Source organism: Branchiostoma floridae, chromosome 9 (assembly GCF_000003815.2).
Source record: "Branchiostoma floridae strain S238N-H82 chromosome 9, Bfl_VNyyK, whole genome shotgun sequence".
In the NCBI taxonomy this organism is placed as follows: Eukaryota; Metazoa; Chordata; class Leptocardii; order Amphioxiformes; family Branchiostomatidae; genus Branchiostoma; species Branchiostoma floridae.
The window spans coordinates 11,355,643-11,377,351 of record NC_049987.1 but is presented as its reverse complement, the minus strand read 5'-3'; the positions used below and the strand labels follow the sequence as shown (position 1 = coordinate 11,377,351).

At 40.2% G+C, this 21,709-nt stretch overlaps 3 protein-coding genes across 8 annotated transcripts in view; 2 read left to right on the top strand and 1 right to left on the bottom strand.

Annotated features, from left to right (window-relative positions):
* Nucleotides 1–5,078: 5,078 nt before the first annotated feature.
* LOC118422632 lies at nucleotides 5,079–7,341 on the top strand. 2 transcript variants are annotated; one of them, XM_035830286.1, is made up of 3 exons: nucleotides 5,079–5,576; nucleotides 5,835–5,948; nucleotides 6,143–7,341. In XM_035830286.1, the coding sequence occupies exons 1-3, from the start codon at nucleotides 5,427–5,429 to the stop codon at nucleotides 6,986–6,988; spliced, it is 1,110 nt and encodes a 369-aa protein (XP_035686179.1). In that variant the 5' UTR covers nucleotides 5,079–5,426; the 3' UTR covers nucleotides 6,989–7,341. The 2 variants fall into 2 exon arrangements, with proteins under 2 accessions (XP_035686179.1, XP_035686180.1); XM_035830287.1 differs by lacking the exon at nucleotides 5,835–5,948 and having other exon boundaries at nucleotides 5,081–5,576.
* Nucleotides 7,342–8,263: 922 nt separating this feature from the next.
* Nucleotides 8,264–16,436, bottom strand: LOC118422708 (1-acyl-sn-glycerol-3-phosphate acyltransferase delta-like). 5 transcript variants are annotated; one of them, XM_035830415.1, is made up of 9 exons: nucleotides 16,293–16,436; nucleotides 15,394–15,582; nucleotides 14,338–14,510; nucleotides 12,524–12,685; nucleotides 11,970–12,123; nucleotides 11,327–11,432; nucleotides 11,070–11,145; nucleotides 10,415–10,613; nucleotides 8,264–9,843 (listed from the first exon to the last, which is right to left on the bottom strand). In XM_035830415.1, the coding sequence occupies exons 2-9, from the start codon at nucleotides 15,572–15,574 to the stop codon at nucleotides 9,749–9,751; spliced, it is 1,146 nt and encodes a 381-aa protein (XP_035686308.1). In that variant the 5' UTR covers nucleotides 15,575–15,582; nucleotides 16,293–16,436; the 3' UTR covers nucleotides 8,264–9,748. The 5 variants fall into 5 exon arrangements, with proteins under 5 accessions (XP_035686308.1, XP_035686310.1, XP_035686309.1 ...); XM_035830417.1 differs by lacking the exon at nucleotides 14,338–14,510 and adding an exon at nucleotides 13,636–13,805; XM_035830416.1 differs by having other exon boundaries at nucleotides 15,394–15,585; nucleotides 16,293–16,362.
* A 666-nt stretch (nucleotides 16,437–17,102) lies between these two features.
* Nucleotides 17,103–21,709, top strand: part of LOC118422707 (tyrosine--tRNA ligase, cytoplasmic-like) — a 9,405-nt gene continuing 4,798 nt past the window's right edge. Inside the window, exons 1-8 of the mRNA XM_035830414.1 lie at nucleotides 17,103–17,171; nucleotides 18,399–18,545; nucleotides 19,084–19,259; nucleotides 19,590–19,635; nucleotides 19,816–19,899; nucleotides 20,256–20,336; nucleotides 20,770–21,004; nucleotides 21,439–21,524. Coding sequence (XP_035686307.1) covers nucleotides 17,112–17,171; nucleotides 18,399–18,545; nucleotides 19,084–19,259; nucleotides 19,590–19,635; nucleotides 19,816–19,899; nucleotides 20,256–20,336; nucleotides 20,770–21,004; nucleotides 21,439–21,524 — 915 coding nt within the window. The 5' untranslated portion in view covers nucleotides 17,103–17,111. The remainder of the gene's footprint in view (nucleotides 17,172–18,398; nucleotides 18,546–19,083; nucleotides 19,260–19,589; nucleotides 19,636–19,815; nucleotides 19,900–20,255; nucleotides 20,337–20,769; nucleotides 21,005–21,438; nucleotides 21,525–21,709) is intronic.

The following is a 21,709-nucleotide window of genomic DNA, read 5'->3' as shown; positions in this document are numbered from 1 at the left end:
TTATGTTAATGAGGTCCAGTAAATGAGCATTTTCTATTGCTGAGCCGTCAACCCAGTTGCTTATCATAGATAGATGGACCAAAAAATGAATACCACACTTTCTTGATTAAAGCACCTTTGTTTGGGAAATAAAAATGTTTTCTGACTGATCTGTTATGGACCTCCTACCTTCAACTACTATTGTACTATGTACATGTGCAACATATCTCTTGCGTATGCGGAAACCTTCTGGCGTCTTTCATACAATTTTTGCAGATGATTGCGGGACGTCCAGAATTTTTTTTTTAACGTTACGTGTTCTAATTCTGCGGAAGATTGCAGGACGTATTGCGGAAGATGCAAAACGTCGGCAGAAACTTGAAGCGCATTTCATGGCCGTTACCGATGACACATCTTTTATAAAATCGTTATGGCATCCACTTGCGTGAAAATATCTTCATGGCTTTCATGGACCCATTTCGACGCACAGTATTTTTAAACTACGGTGATTCAGAAAAAATACTACCAATTATCGGACAGTGGTTATCTTTTTTTTATTTACTTAGGATTCACCTGGGTAGATGGGGGGGGGGGGGGGGAGGAGGCCATATGACCGAAGGAGGCCATATATATATAGGATTCACCGCAAAGGCTCATGGAGCCACTCAAACGTTTTGGGTTATAATACTGTATTGTGAAAGATGTCTGTTAACCCTTGACTTAATCAATCAAACAATCAAAAATGGTTTATTAGTAAAACAAAGTACTGGCAGCCAGGGGCTGAATTGTGACTTGTTGTACATTAAAATCTCTGCTTACTTAATATAATTAACATACACAATCAATTTCTAGCACGTGATTGCACTTTAAAACAAATGATCTCGGAGAGAATTGCTGTTTAAGTGGATAGTTCACTTAACATGAATAAAAGCATACATAGTTTACAGTTCATAAACATTGTGTCATTTTGTTCTTCTTTCCGCCAGTGTTTCAAGTCCGCACTGTTGCAGGGCTGATGAGTAGTCAGTGTAGTTACGCCCGAGGATTGTTCGGCAGGCGCGTCTCTGTACAAGTTCCAAGGTTGCGGTCTGTTTGCTTGTAAGACTGTTGTGGTACACTGGTGCACAATATTCCAGAATAGGACTGATAAATCCACAGTACACCGTTACCAAGTCAGCCACCGGTAGTCCGAACGTCTTAAACAGTTTCAGATTGTACCCATGGGGAAGCAAGTCCGAGGAAGCTTATTCCATAGCGATGTCAGGTTGATCCGTCTTCTACTCGTATGGTCTGGCCAATGCTTGACTTTGTCTTTTTTATCAAGTGATAATATCCAGTCTATTATCTTGTTAATAACTATAGTCTGTGTGGACTGTCTTTGGCTGAGTTCATGTTAACTTTCGAAACGTGTTAGTTCCTAGATTAGTGTTAGTATTAGAGAGTTAGTGTTAAAGTGACAAAACAAACTTTTGAGAAAAACAGTGAAACATTAATAAATCAACAGGAAATCAAACTCAACAGGAACAAAACGGATAAATCAATAGATAATATAAGATAAATCGGTTCTTCCGTGACAGCACATCTCCATCCTCAAACTTTGACGGTATTGACAAACCTGCAGAATGGGAATACACGACATTAGTCATGATCAACATAATGCACTGGTCAACTAGCCACCGAAAGTGACAGTGGTTTCAAAAATTGGGCATCCTAAAAAAATTGTTAAATTACCCTAGTTAAAAAATGTAACATAAAAGGAAATATGTAATCAACAAAACAGTATCAACTCTGTAGCTCGTTTATTCATATCGAGATATTCCTACATTATCCTGTTAATCGGGGCCTGACGCCTGTCATGACCTCAAGTGACCTCCAGTCGGTGCGTTAAAACCGACACATTTCCAACATCTATTGGGAACGCATCGGAAGACTGACGGAAAAACAATGGGCGGGCGCCATTGATTTGGCCTGATTTCTGGATTTCTGTCGGATCCAACATCGGAAAATCTGAATGTGAAAATCCGACACAAATCTTACATAATTACGTTACCAACCCATTGACAATCCGACCTCCCCGTGCACTGTGCGAGAGTCACTGTTAACACCTGTGGTTAAACCATACGGGATTCTCACCTGCCTTTTCCCTCTGTATGGCTATGGCATCGTTGAGCCCTTGACGTTAATAGTAAGAGTGAGATGTGAAATCTTAATAGAAATGTGACGTACCCAAGAAAGTGGGACTGACTGTAAGATTTTCCTTCCGGAGTCTCATATATGCAAGGATCAGTTGGAGATCGTGAGAAAAACCTCTCGAAACCGGGGCGTCTAATCCTCAGGTTGGCGGAGCCCCGACTGTACAACAATTAGACCAACAAAGAAGGACGTGTACTTACGGCTCAGCGATCGATACCTGCGGCTGGCGGACCGGCAAATATTTGCGTGAACGTGGAAACAGTGTCACAACTTGTTTCAGTGAAGTGGGGGTAGCGGCGCCGAGAAAAATCGATCAAGCCGGTGGGGTCGAGGATTATATCGGCCAGGTTAGCATATGACAGCGGTCCCCAGTTGCAAGACCAGCCAAAGCGGTCTCGGTGACTCCATGGCAAGTCCGTTGCCTTGGATTTGTCACCTTTTGTGGCCGTATGTTTGTGTTAGGATCACTTTTATGCTGCCACCCCCGCCCACTGGTAAGCGGTCTGGTAGGATAGAACCTGACCTCGTGCCGGGAGGTCATCTGACTATTCCAAATATCTAGTAGGGGTGATCAACGTAGGTTTCAAAACATACATCCAAGAGCTGGCCTTCTTACCTTGTTTACGCACATGGAACCTCAATCATTGTAATGTTTATCAATACAAACTGTAGTTTGATGGACAAACCTAAGCGTTCAAAGCTGTTTATACAGATGAATGTTGCATAGCTACCTGGCATGAAGCAGTTGAAGTGGAATCGTTCAAAGGCCCGAAGGCTTTACGCTCACCTGTTTTTTCGACCAACCACAGGCCTCCATTTTCTCCATAGGGGCCACCAGGGACCAATCGCCGCCGTCCATTCTGTGCCCAGGTAACTAGACACTCATTGAGGAACATGTACCGAGTCACTGCGCCATTGATGTAACCAGGTAACAATATCAACACTACAGAAAAGGCCTTCACACCGAAAGGGCCCTTCTCTCGCCGCTGTCCACACTCATCATGGGTTCTTCAACTTACTTATTGAAATGAAAACACCCTGGTCTTTTGACGCCCACAAAGCGTTTTGTTGAAAGCGTTTCCAGGCTGCACAATACTGCCATTTGGTAGCGCCTGGTAGTACGGAACGTCCAATTAACGTACTGTTGTTACGGGTACAAGCGTTTGCGTCTTATTAGTTCTGTTACAACATAATACAAAAGAGCACAACCGCTTATAGGACGCGTGGACGATGAATTATTCTGGTATACTTATACAAGTACGGGTTCCGTATATGTAGAACTTATTTGTTTATCTTCAATGTTGTCCACATATACTCTACACACATCTGTCCGAGCGACCTAGAGTTCGCTGGTGTGACAAGCACAATTATTTTCTCAACTTGAGAAGTTGATTGATTTATCAACTTCATCTCACGAGAATAACAACAAGCGAACGTTTGCCATTAATAATCATTTACCTACCTGCCTAAATGCATCATTTAATCATTTAAGCAGATGAAAATACCTTGTGGTTGATTTATATAATCCACTAATCCGTCCCAAGTGTATATAAGTGCTTAGTTTACTTGACAGGGTGTCGTGATATATTGTTATGGCGATCTATCAAACAGTAGTTCACAGTAGCAAACGAACAGACACATGATCTGCTACACTAGCTGCTCTAAGACCCTAATGTCCATCTGATAATCTCAACGTTGCTATGAAGCGCGCGTGTGACGCTGGCATGTCTGATAAGTAACGCTACTTACCGCACACGTTGGCCTGGCGTGTGGCAGGTCAACTAATGGAAGCACAAACAATACACAACAAACAGGACTTTGATGGCAACTGTAAAACTTAGATATGACTACATATATGTGCACTCATGAAGAAAACTGACGGTATGATTTAGAATTTTCGCTGACGCTACGAGTAGAGACAACAGAAAATAGAACTTTGACCATGCCCCGTACGTCAGACGTTAGCTTTTCACAAGACATGGCACGTTACGTAACTGTTACGGTATATAGAGACTATACTATCATCACACCTTTGTTACTGTACATATCAGTGTTCATGATTCGAATCTAGACAAAATGTGTTAAGCGTACAAATGTATGATCAAATGTCAAGTAAATTGGTATAAATAGCCCTACGCAATTGGGTCTAGTCGGTCCTGGCATTTGAGTGACCGGCACTGCATGTATGCTTAGTGCAACTGTTGTGAGAGATTTAAACAAGAATGTAGTAACATTTTTATAGTATAGTGCAACATACAGGAAGGAAAAAGAAAGAAATTGTGGTCACTTGCCAGGGAATCATGGGATCATCGGAATTATAGGACGATGTGCGTACTAGTATCCGGACGGGTTCATTTGAGCCACTCACACAGTGAAGGACCCCTACTTTCTTTTTACGTGCAGTTCTCAGACACGAACGGGGCATATACATCTAACGTCCTATCTGAGGGAAGTCAGAAGTTAGCACAATGCTAGATACTTACCGTTTTACCTGACACGTGAAGTGCCTCTCCCAAAGGCACAACGTTGGTGCACACCAGAAATTCGAACCCAGGGCCTCTAGGCTCTGTGCGAAACACCCTAACGTACCCAACGCGACGACAAGTGCGCATGGAGAGCAACAGAGATATGTCCTTTGAAGTAAGTGTCAATTATACTAGATGAATAAAATAGGCAAAGCAAAAAGTAAGGTTCTTACCTGAACAGTTTTGTCGTCAGACAGGGGACTGGAAACAAACTTATGATGTTTTAGGTATGGTGTACATATTCTGTTCACAACCTAAGACTCAACGTCACAGGTCAATAAATAAAGAAATAACGTCACAAGAAATGATAGAACGTACATCCAATCGCACTACTGCCCATGTGTCCTTAGATGACCCCAAGGAATGTGGAACTTCAGCTATAGGACATTGTAGGCGAGTCACTATTTGACGCTTAGCCTTTTGAACCATGGTATGACGTTAACCCATCTCCAACCCCCCAGACTTGAATGCGCAACTAGAAACCAGAAATGATCATCACGTAACACTTTTAGCACCATAACATGCTCACTAAAACACTACAATACTGACCTGCCAATCTGGGCGATTACTACGAATTGCCGTTCGAAAAGTTGTTCCAGAACTACAAAATCCCTGTGTTCTAGACTAGCAACGGAGTTCGACGTAACTTGTTTACAGTTGCGACTAGCCGTTCGAAGAGACGGACGTACATTTCAGTTCCTCTGGTGCTTAGTTTAGACTCCTGACGATATGTCCAGAAGACGCGGCAGACGGAGACACCGGCGGGCCCGGGCGGTCACCTTTCCGTCCTTTGTTCCCTCAGACAGTCAAGCTGACAAGAAAGATGGACGTCAGCGGTACCTCAAAGTAGCTGTGATGCTACTCTTTGCTGTGACATCGGTAAGTTTTCTACAACAACAGTTTATCATTTCACAACTTAAAACAGTAGTACCTTTAGTACACTACGGAATCCAGAGACAATGGCGAACATGTAGAGCAGGCTTGGTAGGGTATCGTTGCCTGTCTTTCTTACCTTAATCCGATATGTTCTTTTCAATTGAGTTGAGAAAGTTTACCCAATATGTTACAAAAGTGATTCGAAGTGGCCGAGTCAAGAAACCATGGATTATTATTCTGATTGAATGAATGTTTTTATAGGTAGCTGCCATGACGTTCACAGTACAGTCCTTCTCCAGAACCGATGTAGATGTGTCTGCCACCAACTTTCCCCTGTATCGAAGCTGGGGAGACTACCGAGCAGATAGTGATAATGTAAGCTCTTGCTGCCTGTCTTCCTTATAATACATTGCATGATTCATCCACCATTTGAAAGCTTGGTGAAATCTAGACAACCGTTTGATAGAAAACTAATAAGTTTCCAAGTCAAGAAGCCCTGATTTTGACATCACACAATTGTCCTTAATCCGTCCATGTATGTAATGAGATTGAACGTGTTTTGTTTGTAGGTAGCTGCTGTGACTACTAGTATCACGGTGCCATCCAGCTACAACACCGATGTGAATGCCACCAATGTGAATGTCACCGATGGGAATGCCACCAATGATCCCTCGCACCAAAGCTGGGAAGACTTCCCAGCTGGTGCCGCAGATCCCGAAGGCTTCTCAGGATCCGGGCAGAGCGGATGGGATAGTGTCCGGGCGAAGCGCGACTTTGCTGAAGACGACTCTCCAGATCATCGCGTTCCCGACGCCATGAGATCGAGTGATGCCCCTCCATTGTTTGATCCCAAGTCCACGACCCCTCCGACAGGTGACATGAAGAATGCCAAAGTTCCTGAGCAGACGGAGACTCTCGAGTCCGAGGGCTGGAAAAGTTTCCGCGTTCAGGAGTTTCCCACGGCTAACGATCACACTCAGGTCCCAACGGGGGAGCCACAGCTTGGAGGTGAAGAGTGGGATGTATACGAGAACTGGGGCTTCACGGCCGAAGATAACCACCGCAGCACCGTGAGGGTTCGCCGCCCTGTGTCAAATATACCCGACGACTCCTCTCCAGAGACCTACGACAGCCCCGCCGCTAACATGACCCAGCTTGAGCTCAAACCGAACTCTTCACTTGAGAGGAAAGCCAGCGGTGACATCGACAAAACGGGCACTACCTCTATGGACAATGTACGAATGGTGAACACCACAGATTTGAATCTGTACCTGGATGCCGTGCTGACCGACAGCATGAAGAGTCGCGAGAGAAAGCACCGGGTCATCAAACGTATCAAGAAGGCCCGAGCCATCGTGCTGGCTGTGGTTGGTGTGCTGATAGCGGGAGTGGGAGCGTACACGTTCCTGACGTAAATTCCGCTCTGCAAAATTCAGCTGTGTGAAAACAGTCTTGACTTGTTCGAAACTTTGAGTTATGATGTGTTGCATGTAGAATTATACTCCTTACAACAATAAGAACCGATCATATTCTACAAAGATGACACTGGTGCTAAGCCTATAACCTGATCTTAGCAAAAAAGCTTAACAGTTCTTGTATTGCCATTGATGACATTTACTTGCATGGATGTCGACTGATCAGTCTGGACTATGTGAAACCTCCAGTTACACGTGAGTCGTATGTAGCATTTGTCCCTAATAGTCTATAAAGCTGATGAAAATAAAAACAGTCTTGGTGGGAGGCAGGTATCTCTTACCTTTCAATTGAACCCAGTATCGCAATCTCTCCTCATGCTTCGTAATTTGTGTGTCTGTGCGTGTGTTTGTGCGCGCGCATATGAGCATTATGTTTAGCATGAATTCGAACAGCAAGTATAGTTTGTGTGTGTGCGTTGACCTCGTTCAGCACCAAGGACAGGCATGTTTGCCTCGAGTGTGGATGATGTTCAGGATCGAGACAGGTGTATGTCCATGTTGTTCAGCACCAGGAATAGATGTGTTTCTCTATGTATGTGGATCTTGTTCAGCACCAAGGACAGGTATGTTTGCCCTGTGTGTGAATTATGTTCAGCACCAAGGACAGGTATGTTTGCCCCGTGTGTGAATAATGTTCAGCACCAAGGACAGGTATGTTTGTCCCGTGTTTAGCACGAGACAGGTACATATATAATTCTATGTTGTGGATGTTGTTCAGCACTAAGGACAGGCATGTGGAAGGTGTACAGCACCAAGAGTATGTATGTTATGTTGATTTTCCCCAGCCACTAACTACCTGTGTCAAATTATTTTTTGATAACTGATTTCAATGGACTTTCAAATAATGTGTTCTAGTATATACAGTGGGACAGAAATGCTAACTGTTCAAACATATTTTTGCAAACATTCCATCCTAACCCTCGATCCTTTTTTACAACTACCACCCAGTCTTATAACCCCTGCCATTTTGCAAAACCTGTATAATTAACAGAAAGGTTGCTGCCTCTATATTCAATATGCAAATAATATCTAAATTTCCATGCACTATTTAAATGGAAAGATCATAATCCAAGTTATCAGTTTATGAGCATGTTAACAATAACTACAAAATTTGTATTGTTATGGATTTTTTACGCACACAAAGGCACACTATTATACACATGCACACTAACATGCACACACACATACCCACAAAGAAATTGCATAAGTCAGCACTCTGTTAGCATTTTTCATCATATTTGCGTTCTAGTCTTCTGCTACAAATTATTGCACGCAAAAAATTAAAATATAGTTAGATTCACATAGCAAATCCATTATCCTGAGACATGATTTAGTATGGCATTTAAGAAGGTACTGTGTACATGTGGAAAATACAATATTTCTAAAATAACTCATCAGTTACATAAAATCATGGTGAAAATAAATACGTTACATAACAGCAAATTCACAAGAACAAACATCACAAAATTTGGCCACATGCACAATACAATAAACAGTTGCTGTATCTTCGTCAGACCCTTTAAAAGTAACTTACTGCAATAAAGAAACTTATGATAAAGAAAAAAGTAGTAAATCAAAACCAAAAAGAATCTCAACCTGCATGTAAAACATATTTTCACTTTTGGTCAATTGCTACCAGTTCATGATCAGCAGAAAACTATGTACTTTGAGAAGTAACTAAAGACATCAATGTGTGAGACAACAAGGAAACAAGCTTATAGAAAAGAAAACTACAGCTCAACCTGCACTATGTGAAAGTAATGATAAGAAGAGATATGTCCTTTTAACTGACAACCATGATTCTACGTCCAAGATAATACGAGATCATACTATCATTTACATCCTGTTAATACAGCAATACAGCTTTCTTTTTTGCCGTCACCTTCAAGAGTTTTATCCGATGCCACAGCTCAACTATTTAGATGTCACTTGATAATCAGTTATCAAATTTTACCTTGCAGTTATACTTTTATACCACTTCAGCATCTATTTGCATGGTAGATAATATTTATCACAATCACAGGTTAGGCACTGGAACAACACACATTAGATATTATATAACCTACAGTGCAGTGCATCTTATAAGTCTCATCTTCTTTTGATAAATCAAAGCACTGCAAATATCAACAAAGAATGCCTTAATGATAATCACAATACATCTATGTATAAGGCTGTGTTCAATTGTAAGAGCACAATATCATAATTACATGGAATAAGTTCTCACTTATTCAATACACTTGGAAAGGATCAAGCATCATATCTTTTTTCTGACTTCAAGTGACTTTATAGCCACAACAATGAGTCAAACAAACTAGTACAGTATACTATTACAGTATGTCGTACAGATACTTCCTTGCATTTACCTATGGTAAAAAGAAAACACATAAAAACTAAAACAGGGCCACGGCTCTTTAAAAGTCACATATTGAGTATTCATGTTTTTCATGTACCTAGTCTATTACATAGCTTTCCATGCAAGACAAAATCTGTATTGTTAGCTGCACACATTTCCAGATGATTTTTTAGGAAGCACTTGTTGTGATACTACATAAGAATGTACTTACATGTATATGACATGTTTATATTAAACAGGACCATTAGTACACATGTCTGGACTGTGAACGACCATACCATCACTCTTATTCTTCTATTACTGTAACAGTTTTCATATGAAAGGTGATTACCATTGTCCACTGCAGGCTACTCCTTTTTCTTATCATTCCCCTTGGTGTGTCCATAGCTGGAGCCTTTGGAGATCTGGGTTACTTCCATCATCTTCTGCAGCAACAGTGAAACTGCAACAGAAAAGCATTTATTGATCTAATTTGATTTGGTTCAATATTGTATGGTGCTAGGGTCACATTTCTTAGCCTGGGCAAGGATGGACTGATTGCAGAAATGAAAATTTTAAGTGTATAGCAATATATATGCACAAATTATGCTCTGTAATGATTTTGGTACATTCTGTGATTTTTGTCCTATGTTGTACCATACTTTTCGTACCAAAACTGCCTGGCAGGGAATTAGAAATTTGACCCAAGCATAAGCTAGGATGGCCACAATGCAATACAAAATGTATGAATCACAGCTGTGACTCTATGTACTTACATTGAATTTATCTGCAATTGCATGTCAATAAAATGACCCCAAAGCAAGGCACAACTAGTTATAATAATGATAATGAAAGGTTTATTCATTCACTTAATTGTACCAAGCACATAGCAGCCAATTGCATCTATCGCCATCAATTACCGCCAAAATCACTGTGCATGAGTTTGACTATAATTGTACTGTTCTTAAAAGAACCAAGTCATGTAGGGAATCAGACTGTTTGAATCTGTTAGTTGTAATTTTTAAGAACCTTACCTAGGACCCCGCCCATGATGACTCCAGCAATCATGAGGGTGGATCCTGACATGACCACGCCCACCAGGTACTTGATGAGGGGCACCACCAGCAGGACGGACCAGAAGATGATGATGATCAGTGTGTACGGCCTCCGAGGGATCTCGCGAACCTTGTCCGGGAACCGACCATTCTGCTCAAAGTACTCAAAATTTCTGTCCTGTGGATCAAACAAACCAATACAAAGTAAAGACAGTGAATAAAAGACATGGCAAATTTCACAACTTTTCCAAGCAAATTTCACAACCTTTCCGATGACAGTGATATTTTCTTCACTTATTATGGATCTTTTGCTAAAAAATACTCTAAATTCCTGTCCGGTGGATAAAACAAACAAAAAGTGAAGACAGTGGCTAAAACATATGGCAAGATTTTTGATGACAGTGATATTTTCCACATACATGTATTAGGAAATATAAATCTTAATGGTGCTGTTACAGCTGGTAATATATGAACCCAAAATTTATCCTAATAAAAAACTGAAAATAGATAAATAAATATATCATTAAACTACTTAGTCATGGCACTAACACAAGACATATTGGTACATTTTCTGTTCTTGAAGTTGAACAGACATTTCTCTCTACTTTATCATATGGCTTGGAGACCTACCAACCTTTATCCTATACAGTTCATGGCAGTACTCAGCACAGGCATCCTCATCTTCTGGTACCTCCTCTGTAGGGATCCTCCTGTAAAAAAATCAAATCATATTTTCAGACAGGATTATCTAATCAGACATGACATAAATAAATTTGATTGGTTTCAACATACATGTGTATGCATAAGCTGGAGTAGAATATATCTGCTACTGTTGTCTGTTGTCTCTAGTTTTTTTTGATAATAAACAGACCACAGAAACCTTATAATTACCTGACATAGATGTGGGCATGCTGTGCCTCTCCCTTCAGCAGACCCATTAATGTTGGCTCTGCACTGCCATTGGGAAAGTGAATTTCTACATCATAGAAGGCTGGAACTGAAGTATGGGTATGTATTAGACAAGATTCATGATTACATCACAGTCTCTATCTGACCAAAGGAATTCACTGTCTTAAGCTTTAAATAACCTTCATGTTCATGTGTCTATAAACAATGTTTCTGCTTCATAATTAAATGTCCTCTTAAACTCTATATTTTATTTGCAATACAGCGACACATTCAATTCATCACATATATATATATGTATACATATATAAACAATGCATATTTCGGTTTAAGTTATAATCAAATTTAAACAACATGCTGTGATCATGCTATTATCATACAACAAAAAACAGACTGTAAAGAATTCTATAGATACAGTGGAGTATTTGATTAATATCATGACAAATAGAAACACATCAAGAACATCTTACTGTACTTATAATAGGTTAGTCCCCCCCCCTTCACGAATGGAACAGCCCAGTCTGAATGGAGAGTCTCATACACACGTTGTTCTGTGTATGTGTGTGTCCGGGAGTTTACTTGTCGTATTTCCGAGTAAGGAGGGATTAGGACTCAGTTTAACACTTACTGTACTCCCTGATGCCCTGTGCACAGAGTAGGAAGCCCCTGGTACGAGGCAGCAGGTGATGTTTCAGCTCAGGCACACCCTTCTTCCTGGCCACCTCCATGGACTTCTCATGCTTCTCTGCAGTAAAGCGTGTGCCCTCACAGAACAGTAGGAGCTGGATGGGACGGCCATTTTCATAAATCATTTATCAGAATGATTCAACATGAAAACCACATTATAACACATATCCTAAAACTTTAAATAACAAGTCAGACCAAATTGACATTATTGTCTATGTAACATACTTGTTCAGCCAACTCTGTACAAGTGACCACCTTGGCATAAGGAACACCTAACCGATATGAACTCTTTTTGGAAGTCCCTTTGATAAGCTTTCCTATTGACACAATCATTAACAATCCTGTCTAAAGTCGGCACCATTCAAAGGTGGTCTAAAATTGGTTCCTTAAATGGTCTTCTTGGGCAGGTTTTCCTTATCTCTGAAAAAGCAAGCATTACCGGTTCTATTTCTTAAACAACACAATGATTTTAATCTTGCAAACATAAAACCCTACCCAGAAGTTGTCTGGATAGTTCTGTAGTTCCTTCAGCTGTTTGACGATGGTTCTCTTGTCCTCCTCATAGTCACGTTTCAGGAAGAGGAACTCGATGAAGAACATGGTCCAGCCAACAACAGGCAGGTACTTGACTGATTCTTTTATAAGGGCTCGGGATGTCTGAAAACAGTAGGCTAGTCTTAGTCTTTAAAGATTTTCCAGGCTTACAAATACACAGGAATACTGTGATTACGTGTTAACCAAGTTTGACAGACTACAATATGATAGTATCTAGCTACAAATACTAAGTTGCATCTCACGTATTCATATTTCTATGTGTGTACAACTTACAAGTCAAGTATGAGTTGTTATATTTCAACCATACCATAGGTAATTTTTTTTTAAATTCACTTTTGGAACAGTCCATTTTTGCATAGGTGGGAGATGGTTGAAATATGTTGCATTTGCTTACACATGTTACCTATCTAGTAGAGAATTTTTTTCCCACAATATGCAGTGAATTATGCACCCTTCAGTTTAAACAACACTTTGCATTGTTGTAACTATCTGTTTTGGTGTCCTAGAGTTCTGAAAAGGAAATCATTTCTATCATGTAGCACAAGCTAAAAACATTAGGATATAGTTCTCTATTTAAAGTTTTCATGAAGTTTGCTTAAAAAATGTAGCTCATATATATTTGCATAATTATGTAGTTGCCTGGTAAATCTACTATCAATGAGAAAACAACAACACACACCTGCCTCTGGAATAAAAATAGATTAACAGAAACACTGGTACACAAAGGTTAGCTATGAGAATCTGTATATGCTTACAGGTATTTTATGTACATGCCCAAATAACTACATTAAATGTAAGAATCAGTGAGGTTGAAATCATAGAGAGGGGTGACAAAAGTTTATGAAGAGGTCAAGCTGTGACCGTTTTAGAGTGACCAGAATTTCTGGTCCACTATATTACAATTCAAGCAAGCAAAGCAAAGGTTACAGGTCTATAAGGAAACTTTTCCCATATTGAAAGAAAGACATATTGGTCGTTCCATTTGGGGTGACCTTCTGAGGCTTCTTTATGACATGACAGTCAGACCATATGTGATAATACGACTAACTCACCCCGAGACATCCGAACCGCTCGCACACGGTCCAGCCACTGATCATGTCCGTCTCATACTTATGATTCATCAACAGGACCGCGTTCTCTTTCCCGATGCGTCCAATGTCAGCGTCCGTACCATACATGTTAATGGTGGAGCCTGCCCACCACTCGTTCAGAAATACCAGTTCTAAACAGCGAAGCGTGGAATGATAGTATGGATGTAGTCAGGAGGAACAGATATCACACACAGCGTTAGCAAGGACAGTGAGGTTGGGTGTGACTTCACAGGAATCATCACAGACCCATGCACCCTATTTCAAAGTGTAGTTCAACTCAAGCAAAATTAAGATTCAATGTAAGATTTTGGAGGCAAAACTGAAAATAATTTGAAGAAAAAAAGCTTTGAAAATCTTTAAATCTACATCGTAAGCCTTCTTCTTGGCATTTATTGCTTTATCATATCAAAGTTTATGATTTCAATATTCTGGCATGTAACAAACAGCAAGGATAAAAATACCTTGAACCAAGGTCCCTTTATTTTCTTTTGGTATAAATAGATACACACCAGCCGAGTGTAAACAAATGTGAATGTCTAAATAGGGCACATGAGGTCATGATGTTTTTGTTTATCACAAACAACCCAGTAACTTTGTAGTATGCATACATCTACATAAGACTAACATGCGTGAGTTAGCACACGGCCTGACTGACTAACTTACCCCTAACACCTGCAACCTTTCACATAAGGTCCAGCCATGCAGAAAATCCACCTCATAATGGTGGTTCATCACTATAACAGCCTTCTCCTTCCCAAAGTGTTCCTGCCACTGCTCATCACTAGAATAAACTGTAACTTCTGACCCTGCCCACCATTCGTTCAGGAAAACCACTTCTGTGAGGAGCGTGCATGGGAAAAAAGGGACAAGCATGGGAAAAAAAGGACAAACTGCAAAAAAACTACTTTCTTGTTGGTTCAATAAACGTGTACTGGCTAATACAATCAACAAAGTACTAGTAAGTCTAAGACCAAGGCAACAACCATGACATCATGCTAAAAACAAGCTTGGTTTTGGAACTTAAGTGATGACAAGATGGCCCATGGAAAAAAAAACTCATCAAATAAATTACAATGTTCATTTTCAAATGTATAATAACCAAACATGGTCTAGATGATGAAACTCTTAACACAGTAGATACATGTAGGACATCAGACATAAGTTCTCATAACCTGATTTCTGACTTGCAATGTTGGTGTACTACATACGTAATGATAGAATGTAGATATAACACTAACAGTTGCTCTTTGGACAATGCATTATTAATAAGCCCTTCACAGAGATCAGAATGCATGTGCAGCGACAGGAATTCTAGGTAATATGTCAAAGGTAAGGCCCCAAAATGAAAACAGTCCTTGTTTCGACCATTGTATCGATTTGCATGACAATGTCCAGACGGGTTTTATTTTCTTTTTCTAGGCCTTTACCTTTCACAAATTACCTAGAATCCCTGTCACCATACATGCATCCTGATCTCTGTGAAAGGGCTTATTGACTAACACCCCCTTTCAAATAGAGGCTTCCACTGTTGAATGGATGCTCAGCAACCATTGACAGTTTCCTAATACTAGTAATAGGAAACAAATTTCATATAAAACAACACCTTTTTCTTGCATCATTCCAGCTACTAGTATGAAGTTAAGGGCTACACAAATCCAAATTTGGTTTCTCATATCATGAAATGGCTTGCAGACCAAGAATCTTGTAAAACCAACTCACGGCTCCAGTGCATGTTAGTGAAGAACGCTGCCAGTTTCCTGTAGGCTGTGAGGGAGATAGGTCGGAGAAGCAGGTACCCTGCAGCCTGGAAGATGTTACAGATGATCCCGCTCACGATGAACACGTACGCGATGAGGATGTGAACCACCACAAACTGCTTCAACGCTGACACCAGCCCCATGGTGACTCCTGCTGGGTCAAGTAGGAAACAAGTTAAATCTACACATCTACATCTACATTACACTACCCCCAGATAACCCCATCAGGGACAAAGTAGGGGGAGTTGAGGTCCCGGGTTAAGGCGGGCAATCCTCCAGCCTGGCAAGGAATGATCCGTGTGGGCTGTCACGACAGTGCCAGGCAGGGAGTTCAACTCTGGTATGGTTCGGGGAAAAAAGGAATATTCTTATGTGTCTATTCGTGCTGATATGGGCTGTAGTTTGAGTTGGTGGCTCCCTTGGGTACACCGTCATAACATACCAATTTTTTTACTCCTTTATGATCTAACGTTCAATATATATATAGAGAGAGAGAATACAAGTTACAACATGGTGTATTCCCTATCACTGAATCACAAAGACCCACAGCTTTTCAAAAAATTATTTGACTGGCAAGAATCTAGGAGATGACAACAACATATGGTTGCATATCTTATTCTATATCAATATTCAATTAGCTAGTGAACAGATGTGAACATGCAGTGTCAACAATTGCAGTTATAGATGTAGAAGACGCAACACCTTGGCAGTACGTTAAGCACACGTGTACCTCAATAAAAACCCACGCCCCTCGAACCAAAAATGACCTGCCCCCCTCCCACCCGTATCACACCACCTTGTTTTATTTACATTGTGAAGGTCACGCGCCTGTCTTACGTATGGACGTTTCTAGAAACTTACCAGATAGATCTGTACACCTTTAAACCTCAGGTCAAGCTGGAGACGTACACGTCAGTGGTAAAGGAACGAAACACACCAAGGCGAGGAAAAGGGTATCTTCAGAAAGTGCAAAGGTCATCAACCTTCTGGAGCGAAAAATTAGTGCCGAAAAATGTCCATAATGTCGTGCTACTTTCCCTCACCAGGGAATCTAACACGAATCCATAGTTAATGGTATTCAGCACATAATTAGGCTGATCTAAATAATATAGCGTTTATCTAATGCGAATGATCTAAAAGTAAAAACGCTAAGATTTTAGCTAACGGGTTTTACGACAGCGAGTCTTGTTTGCGGTAATAGCTGACGCAAGGCTCACACCGTGTGATGCGAACAGCCGCTAGCCGGATACGGGAAAGAAAAATTTCCAAACTAAAATAACTGCCACCGTTAGAGCTAAAAACAATACCACAGGTAAGATACATTATTTCTTTGTCTAGAGTGCCTGAAAGGTCCGCATAGTTATGTAGAGAGTAGCCGAAAATGTTCGCAGCGGTATTATAAACGCAACGTGGCTTAGTAGGATCTTGTACATGTGTTGCCCCCCTCCCACCTCAAGCTTTGATACGTTATAAATTCATAAGGGAGCATGCTTTCTTTGATAACGACTAGAGTAAAGAAAGAGAATATAAGTCAATACAGAACGCATTTTTCTTTTTCAGCAAAACAACAAAAATAAAACCAAAAATAGGTCTAGAATTTAATCATAAAGTAATATATATTGTAATTTATTATAGAATATTAAAAGATAATTAAATTTTGCTTTTCACCATATCACAGCCATGGGGGAAGCTGGCCTGTCATTAGAGGAGAAGTACCACCTCATCACCAGGAACCTACAGGTCTGTGCAAAATAAATAGGGTAATCCTGTCAATAACAGAAAACTATGCACTATTGACAGGATGGTCCTGTTTGATAGCAGTGCATACAGTAGGCACTATTGACAGGATGATCCTGTCAACAAATTTTCATCGTTATCGAGAGAGGATGATCTTGTCAATGGTGCATATGGTAGGTACTATTTAAAATCTTTATGTAGTAGTATTAATGATAACATTGGTCACCTGTACAAATGAATAGGATTAATAAAAGATCAGATACAGCCCCTTTCCCCCTAACAGATATTGTGATTACCATGCTAATGTATGTAAAACTGTTTCCAACTAAAAATAACAGTATCTTATGTTGTAAAAAAATGTTTGTGTTTTCTTATTGGCATTTTGTATTAAACTTGTACACTTTTTGTATAGTAGTCGTCTCTGTCGCTTAGGTTCTTTTTGCGTAGTATCATAGTCTGTATAGACAGACTGACAGAGACTGAGAGAGAGAGAGAGAGATTGGCCAAGAGAATCTGTGTAGGCCCCATGCCTATCCCTGTGTGACTATGTCAGCAGGGTTGTGAGATGTGACCAGTGTGTTACTGGGCCAGGTCTCATACACAGGTCTCATGTGGCCATATAGCAACAGGAGGCCCATAGTGCAGGCTGATGTGTCAATCAACAGTCTGTCTCCAGAACCTCATACAAATTCTTGTCCCTCAGAACAGACATCAAACATTCAAAGAGATCCTCAACATGAGTATAACTAGAACGACTAGATGTAAGAATGTTTGCTGGTTTACTGAGATATGATTGAGTTAACAATACACCAGGGCTATCTCCAGCTTTAAATTTTTTCCATCCCACTCATTGGATATAATAGAATTCTTTTTACACAACCAAAAGTTACAATTGCTTACGTTTCGATGTCTCTCGATGTAATGTAAGTAACTGCTGGTTGTGTAAAATACTAAAAAGAAATCTCTTATATCCTATATTCTGCCAACCTGATGAAACTATTTTCGGAAATACCACTTATTGTTTGATTCATTTTCATTGCTAAATCTGTCGTTTCCATCAGTTCATGTCATGAAGTTTTTTGATTTTGGGGGATGGATGGGGTGAATTCTTTTTCCGACCCAACAAGCAAATTTTCGTCCGAGGAAGGACGGGTCCTGGAAACAGACCTGCTCTACACCTAACTTACAAGTAGGTAGCAAGTAGTGAAATATGTTGTCTTCACTTTGCAGGAAGTTCTTCAGGAGGAGAAGCTGAAGGAGGTTCTGAAGGAGCGAGATGTGAAGGTTTACTGGGGCACGGCCACCACGGGCAAGCCTCATGTCGCCTACTTTGTACCCATGTCTAAGATCGCCGACTTTCTTAAGGCAGGGTGTGAGGTGTGTGTTACTCTGTGATTACATCAGATTGTGATACACCCATGTTTGCATACACAGATTCAAAAGTGTTGCAATATACTGCAATATTGTCCTGTTTTATTATTGTTCGAATATTGTATTTTTTTTTTGCCTCAAAACAGAAACATGATGCAACGTACTTCACTATTCTGACATACTGTAATACTGTAAAAGCGGTGGATGTATGTTTGTGGTTTTTGCTGTGACCGCTTCACTGGTGTTTTCATTACTGTATTATAGTGTATATTATGCGACTAGTAGTAGTGCTCATTCCTGAAACCTATGTGAACACTCCATTTTCTCAATCTCCCTTCTGCAAATTAAAATTAGTGCAAACATAAAGCCACTTACTGCATTCTTATTTGATGTCAATGGTCAGGCATGGCACATGCTGATGTTCTCTTCAACTTTTGGAATTTGGCACATCCATACAGTGTATTACAGTATGGGGTACATGTAAAACTATATCTACACATTCATATGCCATATACTATATCCTGTGTTGTTCTTGCCTCTATAGGTGACCATACTGTTTGCAGACCTCCATGCATACCTGGATAACATGAAGGCTCCCTGGGAGCTGCTGGCACAGAGAGTGATATACTATGAGACTGCCATTAAGGCCATGTTACAGTCCATCGGTGTGCCTCTGGACAAGCTCAAGTTTGTCAGAGGAACCGATTACCAGCTCAGTAGGTCAGAATCTCTCCATTGATACTAAAACTGAGGAAGTTTGTGTAGTTTGTAGTTTTGCTTCCTGTGTCTAGTTTTACCGCTTATGATCCAAAGTTGTTGAAGTATAGAAATAGAACCATACATCAAAACATTTGCAATTCTGATGATTACCATAATAAACCCATCCCCAGCTCGTGGCTATTCAACTCTATCATTCTGATTAATCATGACCAAAAACTAAAGAAGGTAACTGTTTTTGGTCAGGTAAATCTTCAGTATTCATTATTTTATAACTATAGAGATTTGTCACTTTCTCTTCTTACACAAATACTTTCTGAAATATCTTTTCAGAGAATACACACTGGATGTGTACAAACTGACCTCTCTTGTTACTGAGGTAGGTATGTTTACTATATTTTTTTAAACTTATCATCTATTTATGAAATATATATTTTGATATAGATCTTCTTTCTGAATTCAAGAGCTTGTTGTTATTCTAACATAAGATGGTAACAAATACATTATTCCGGATTCCTTTAAAAGACAAGAAATGCAGCAGTGTTGTTGTCTCTTTCAGCATGATGCAAAGAAGGCAGGTGCAGAGGTAGTGAAGCAGGTGGACCACCCTCTGCTCAGTGGACTGCTGTACCCAGGCCTGCAGGTAGGGGGCAGCTATGGAAAGTTTCTACAGCTTTTGCCTTAGTTCTGGAACTGAAACACATACTGTAATATGCTGTATTATTTCTGAGATTTGGAGAATTTCATGAATTTTACATAAGTATTAAGATTAAACAGATATTTGTGAACCTAATCGAAAATAGATTAAACAGCAGTTTTACGTCCTCTTGTACGTCAGTATGAACTGCCTGTATTGCATATTGCGGATCCTACAAGCCCACTACAGGAACTGTACAACTTCACTCAGGAAGGCAGTTATGTGAGACTGCACAACATATGATGATATGAGATATGTATTGTCCGTAGGAGTTGTAGCTAACGATTTCCCACTTTCTCCAGGCCTTGGATGAGGAGTACCTGAAGGTTGATGCCCAGTTTGGTGGTGTTGACCAAAGGAAAATCTTCACCTTTGCAGAGAAGGTCTGTATGACAAATGTGTAACACCAAAGAATCAAACACTTTCAAAATGAACTTGACAGCAGTGCACATTTCTGTTGAAAGAGAAATGATGTGCTCAAGAAGGTCTTTTTTATATTGTTTTTCTGTCTTAAATTGCTAGGATGGAATGTGCAAAAAAATCTGAATAAGTCAGTAATGCCAGTAATGTCTGCAAGGTAACAGATACTCAAGCAACAGATTTTAGAATGGAGCTTGAAATGCTGCAGTATTGAATAAACTTTCCAAATTCTTTGCTGGAGTAACCAAGGAGGTTGAAAAGTCTTCTTTTAAACTTCCTTGGAGTAACTGTTTGCTTTATTTTGTATCTTATTTCCTGACTGTCTAACCTTTATTGACGCCAGTGATACATGTATTTATTTGCTATACTTGTAGACTCTGTCTTCTCCCTCTACAGTACCTACCATCACTAGGCTACACTAAGAGAATCCATCTGATGAACCCCATGGTACCAGGCCTGACTGGCTCTAAGATGAGCTCCTCTGAGGAGGACTCTAAGATTGACCTCCTGGACGCTGCTTCAGCTGTTAAGAAGAAGCTTAAGAAGGCGTTCTGTGAGCCTGGGAATGTGACGGACAACGGGGTGCTGTCCTTCGTCAAGTTTGTCCTGTTGCCTCTCTCAGAAAATGGAGGTAATTTCACCAACATATCAATTCTAATGGATGCAGATGTTTAATGTAATTATACTAGATGTTTGGGTTAAACAGCATTTCTGAGTATCATCTGTATAGTGCTTTGTGTTGTACTGTCCAGGGCACTTGTAGTCAATGACTGTAATCCATGACTGCAGTAAAATTCCCAAATGAATAGTGATGATCTAAATCCTATTCAGGACAAGTAGCAACAAAAATTGACAATGAAAATGTTACAAAAATATATCCCACCAAGGAATCCATATTTCCAATGTATACTATATGTCACAAATTTTTCAATGTCCAGGATGTAATAGATGATTTTTTATACTGGTGGGTCGGTACCTCAAAATATTTGATAGCTACGTGTGCTTGCTTGCCAGATGATAAAGACTATTCCAATCACCACTATGTACCCCCTTTTACTTCTGCAGAGTTCACAGTGGAAAGAAAGCCAGAGAATGGTGGCAGTGTCACCTTTAAGGACTATGAGTCACTAGAGAAGGCTTTTGCTGAGCAGGTAAGCTTTGTTTTTTGTGTCTAAGATACAATGTACCAAATGTGGTTGAAGTCACCATCCGGGTAGTAGTTTGCTCCTGTGTTTGCTTTTGCTACCTGTCTGGGGAACTGTACATTAAAACCTTTTAGTCACAGTGATGCCATTAGTCAATGAGCAAATTATGAATGGGTCCAGAGCGCTCGTCA

Coding starts and splice junctions, on each gene's coding strand:
- LOC118422708 (XM_035830415.1), bottom strand. CDS start 15,574: ATGGGGCTGGTGTCAGCGTTGAAGCAGTTTGTGGTGGTTCACATCCTC. Junction 14,511..15,393: donor CACTAACATGCACTGGAGCC/GTGAGTTGGTTT, acceptor CGCTCCTCACAG/AAGTGGTTTTCCTGAACGAA. Junction 12,686..14,337: donor AAAGGTTGCAGGTGTTAGGG/GTAAGTTAGTCA, acceptor TACTGTTTTCAG/ACATCCCGAGCCCTTATAAA.
- LOC118422632 (XM_035830286.1), top strand. CDS start 5,427: ATGTCCAGAAGACGCGGCAGACGGAGACACCGGCGGGCCCGGGCGGTC. Junction 5,577..5,834: donor TACTCTTTGCTGTGACATCG/GTAAGTTTTCTA, acceptor ATGTTTTTATAG/GTAGCTGCCATGACGTTCAC. Junction 5,949..6,142: donor ACCGAGCAGATAGTGATAAT/GTAAGCTCTTGC, acceptor TTTTGTTTGTAG/GTAGCTGCTGTGACTACTAG.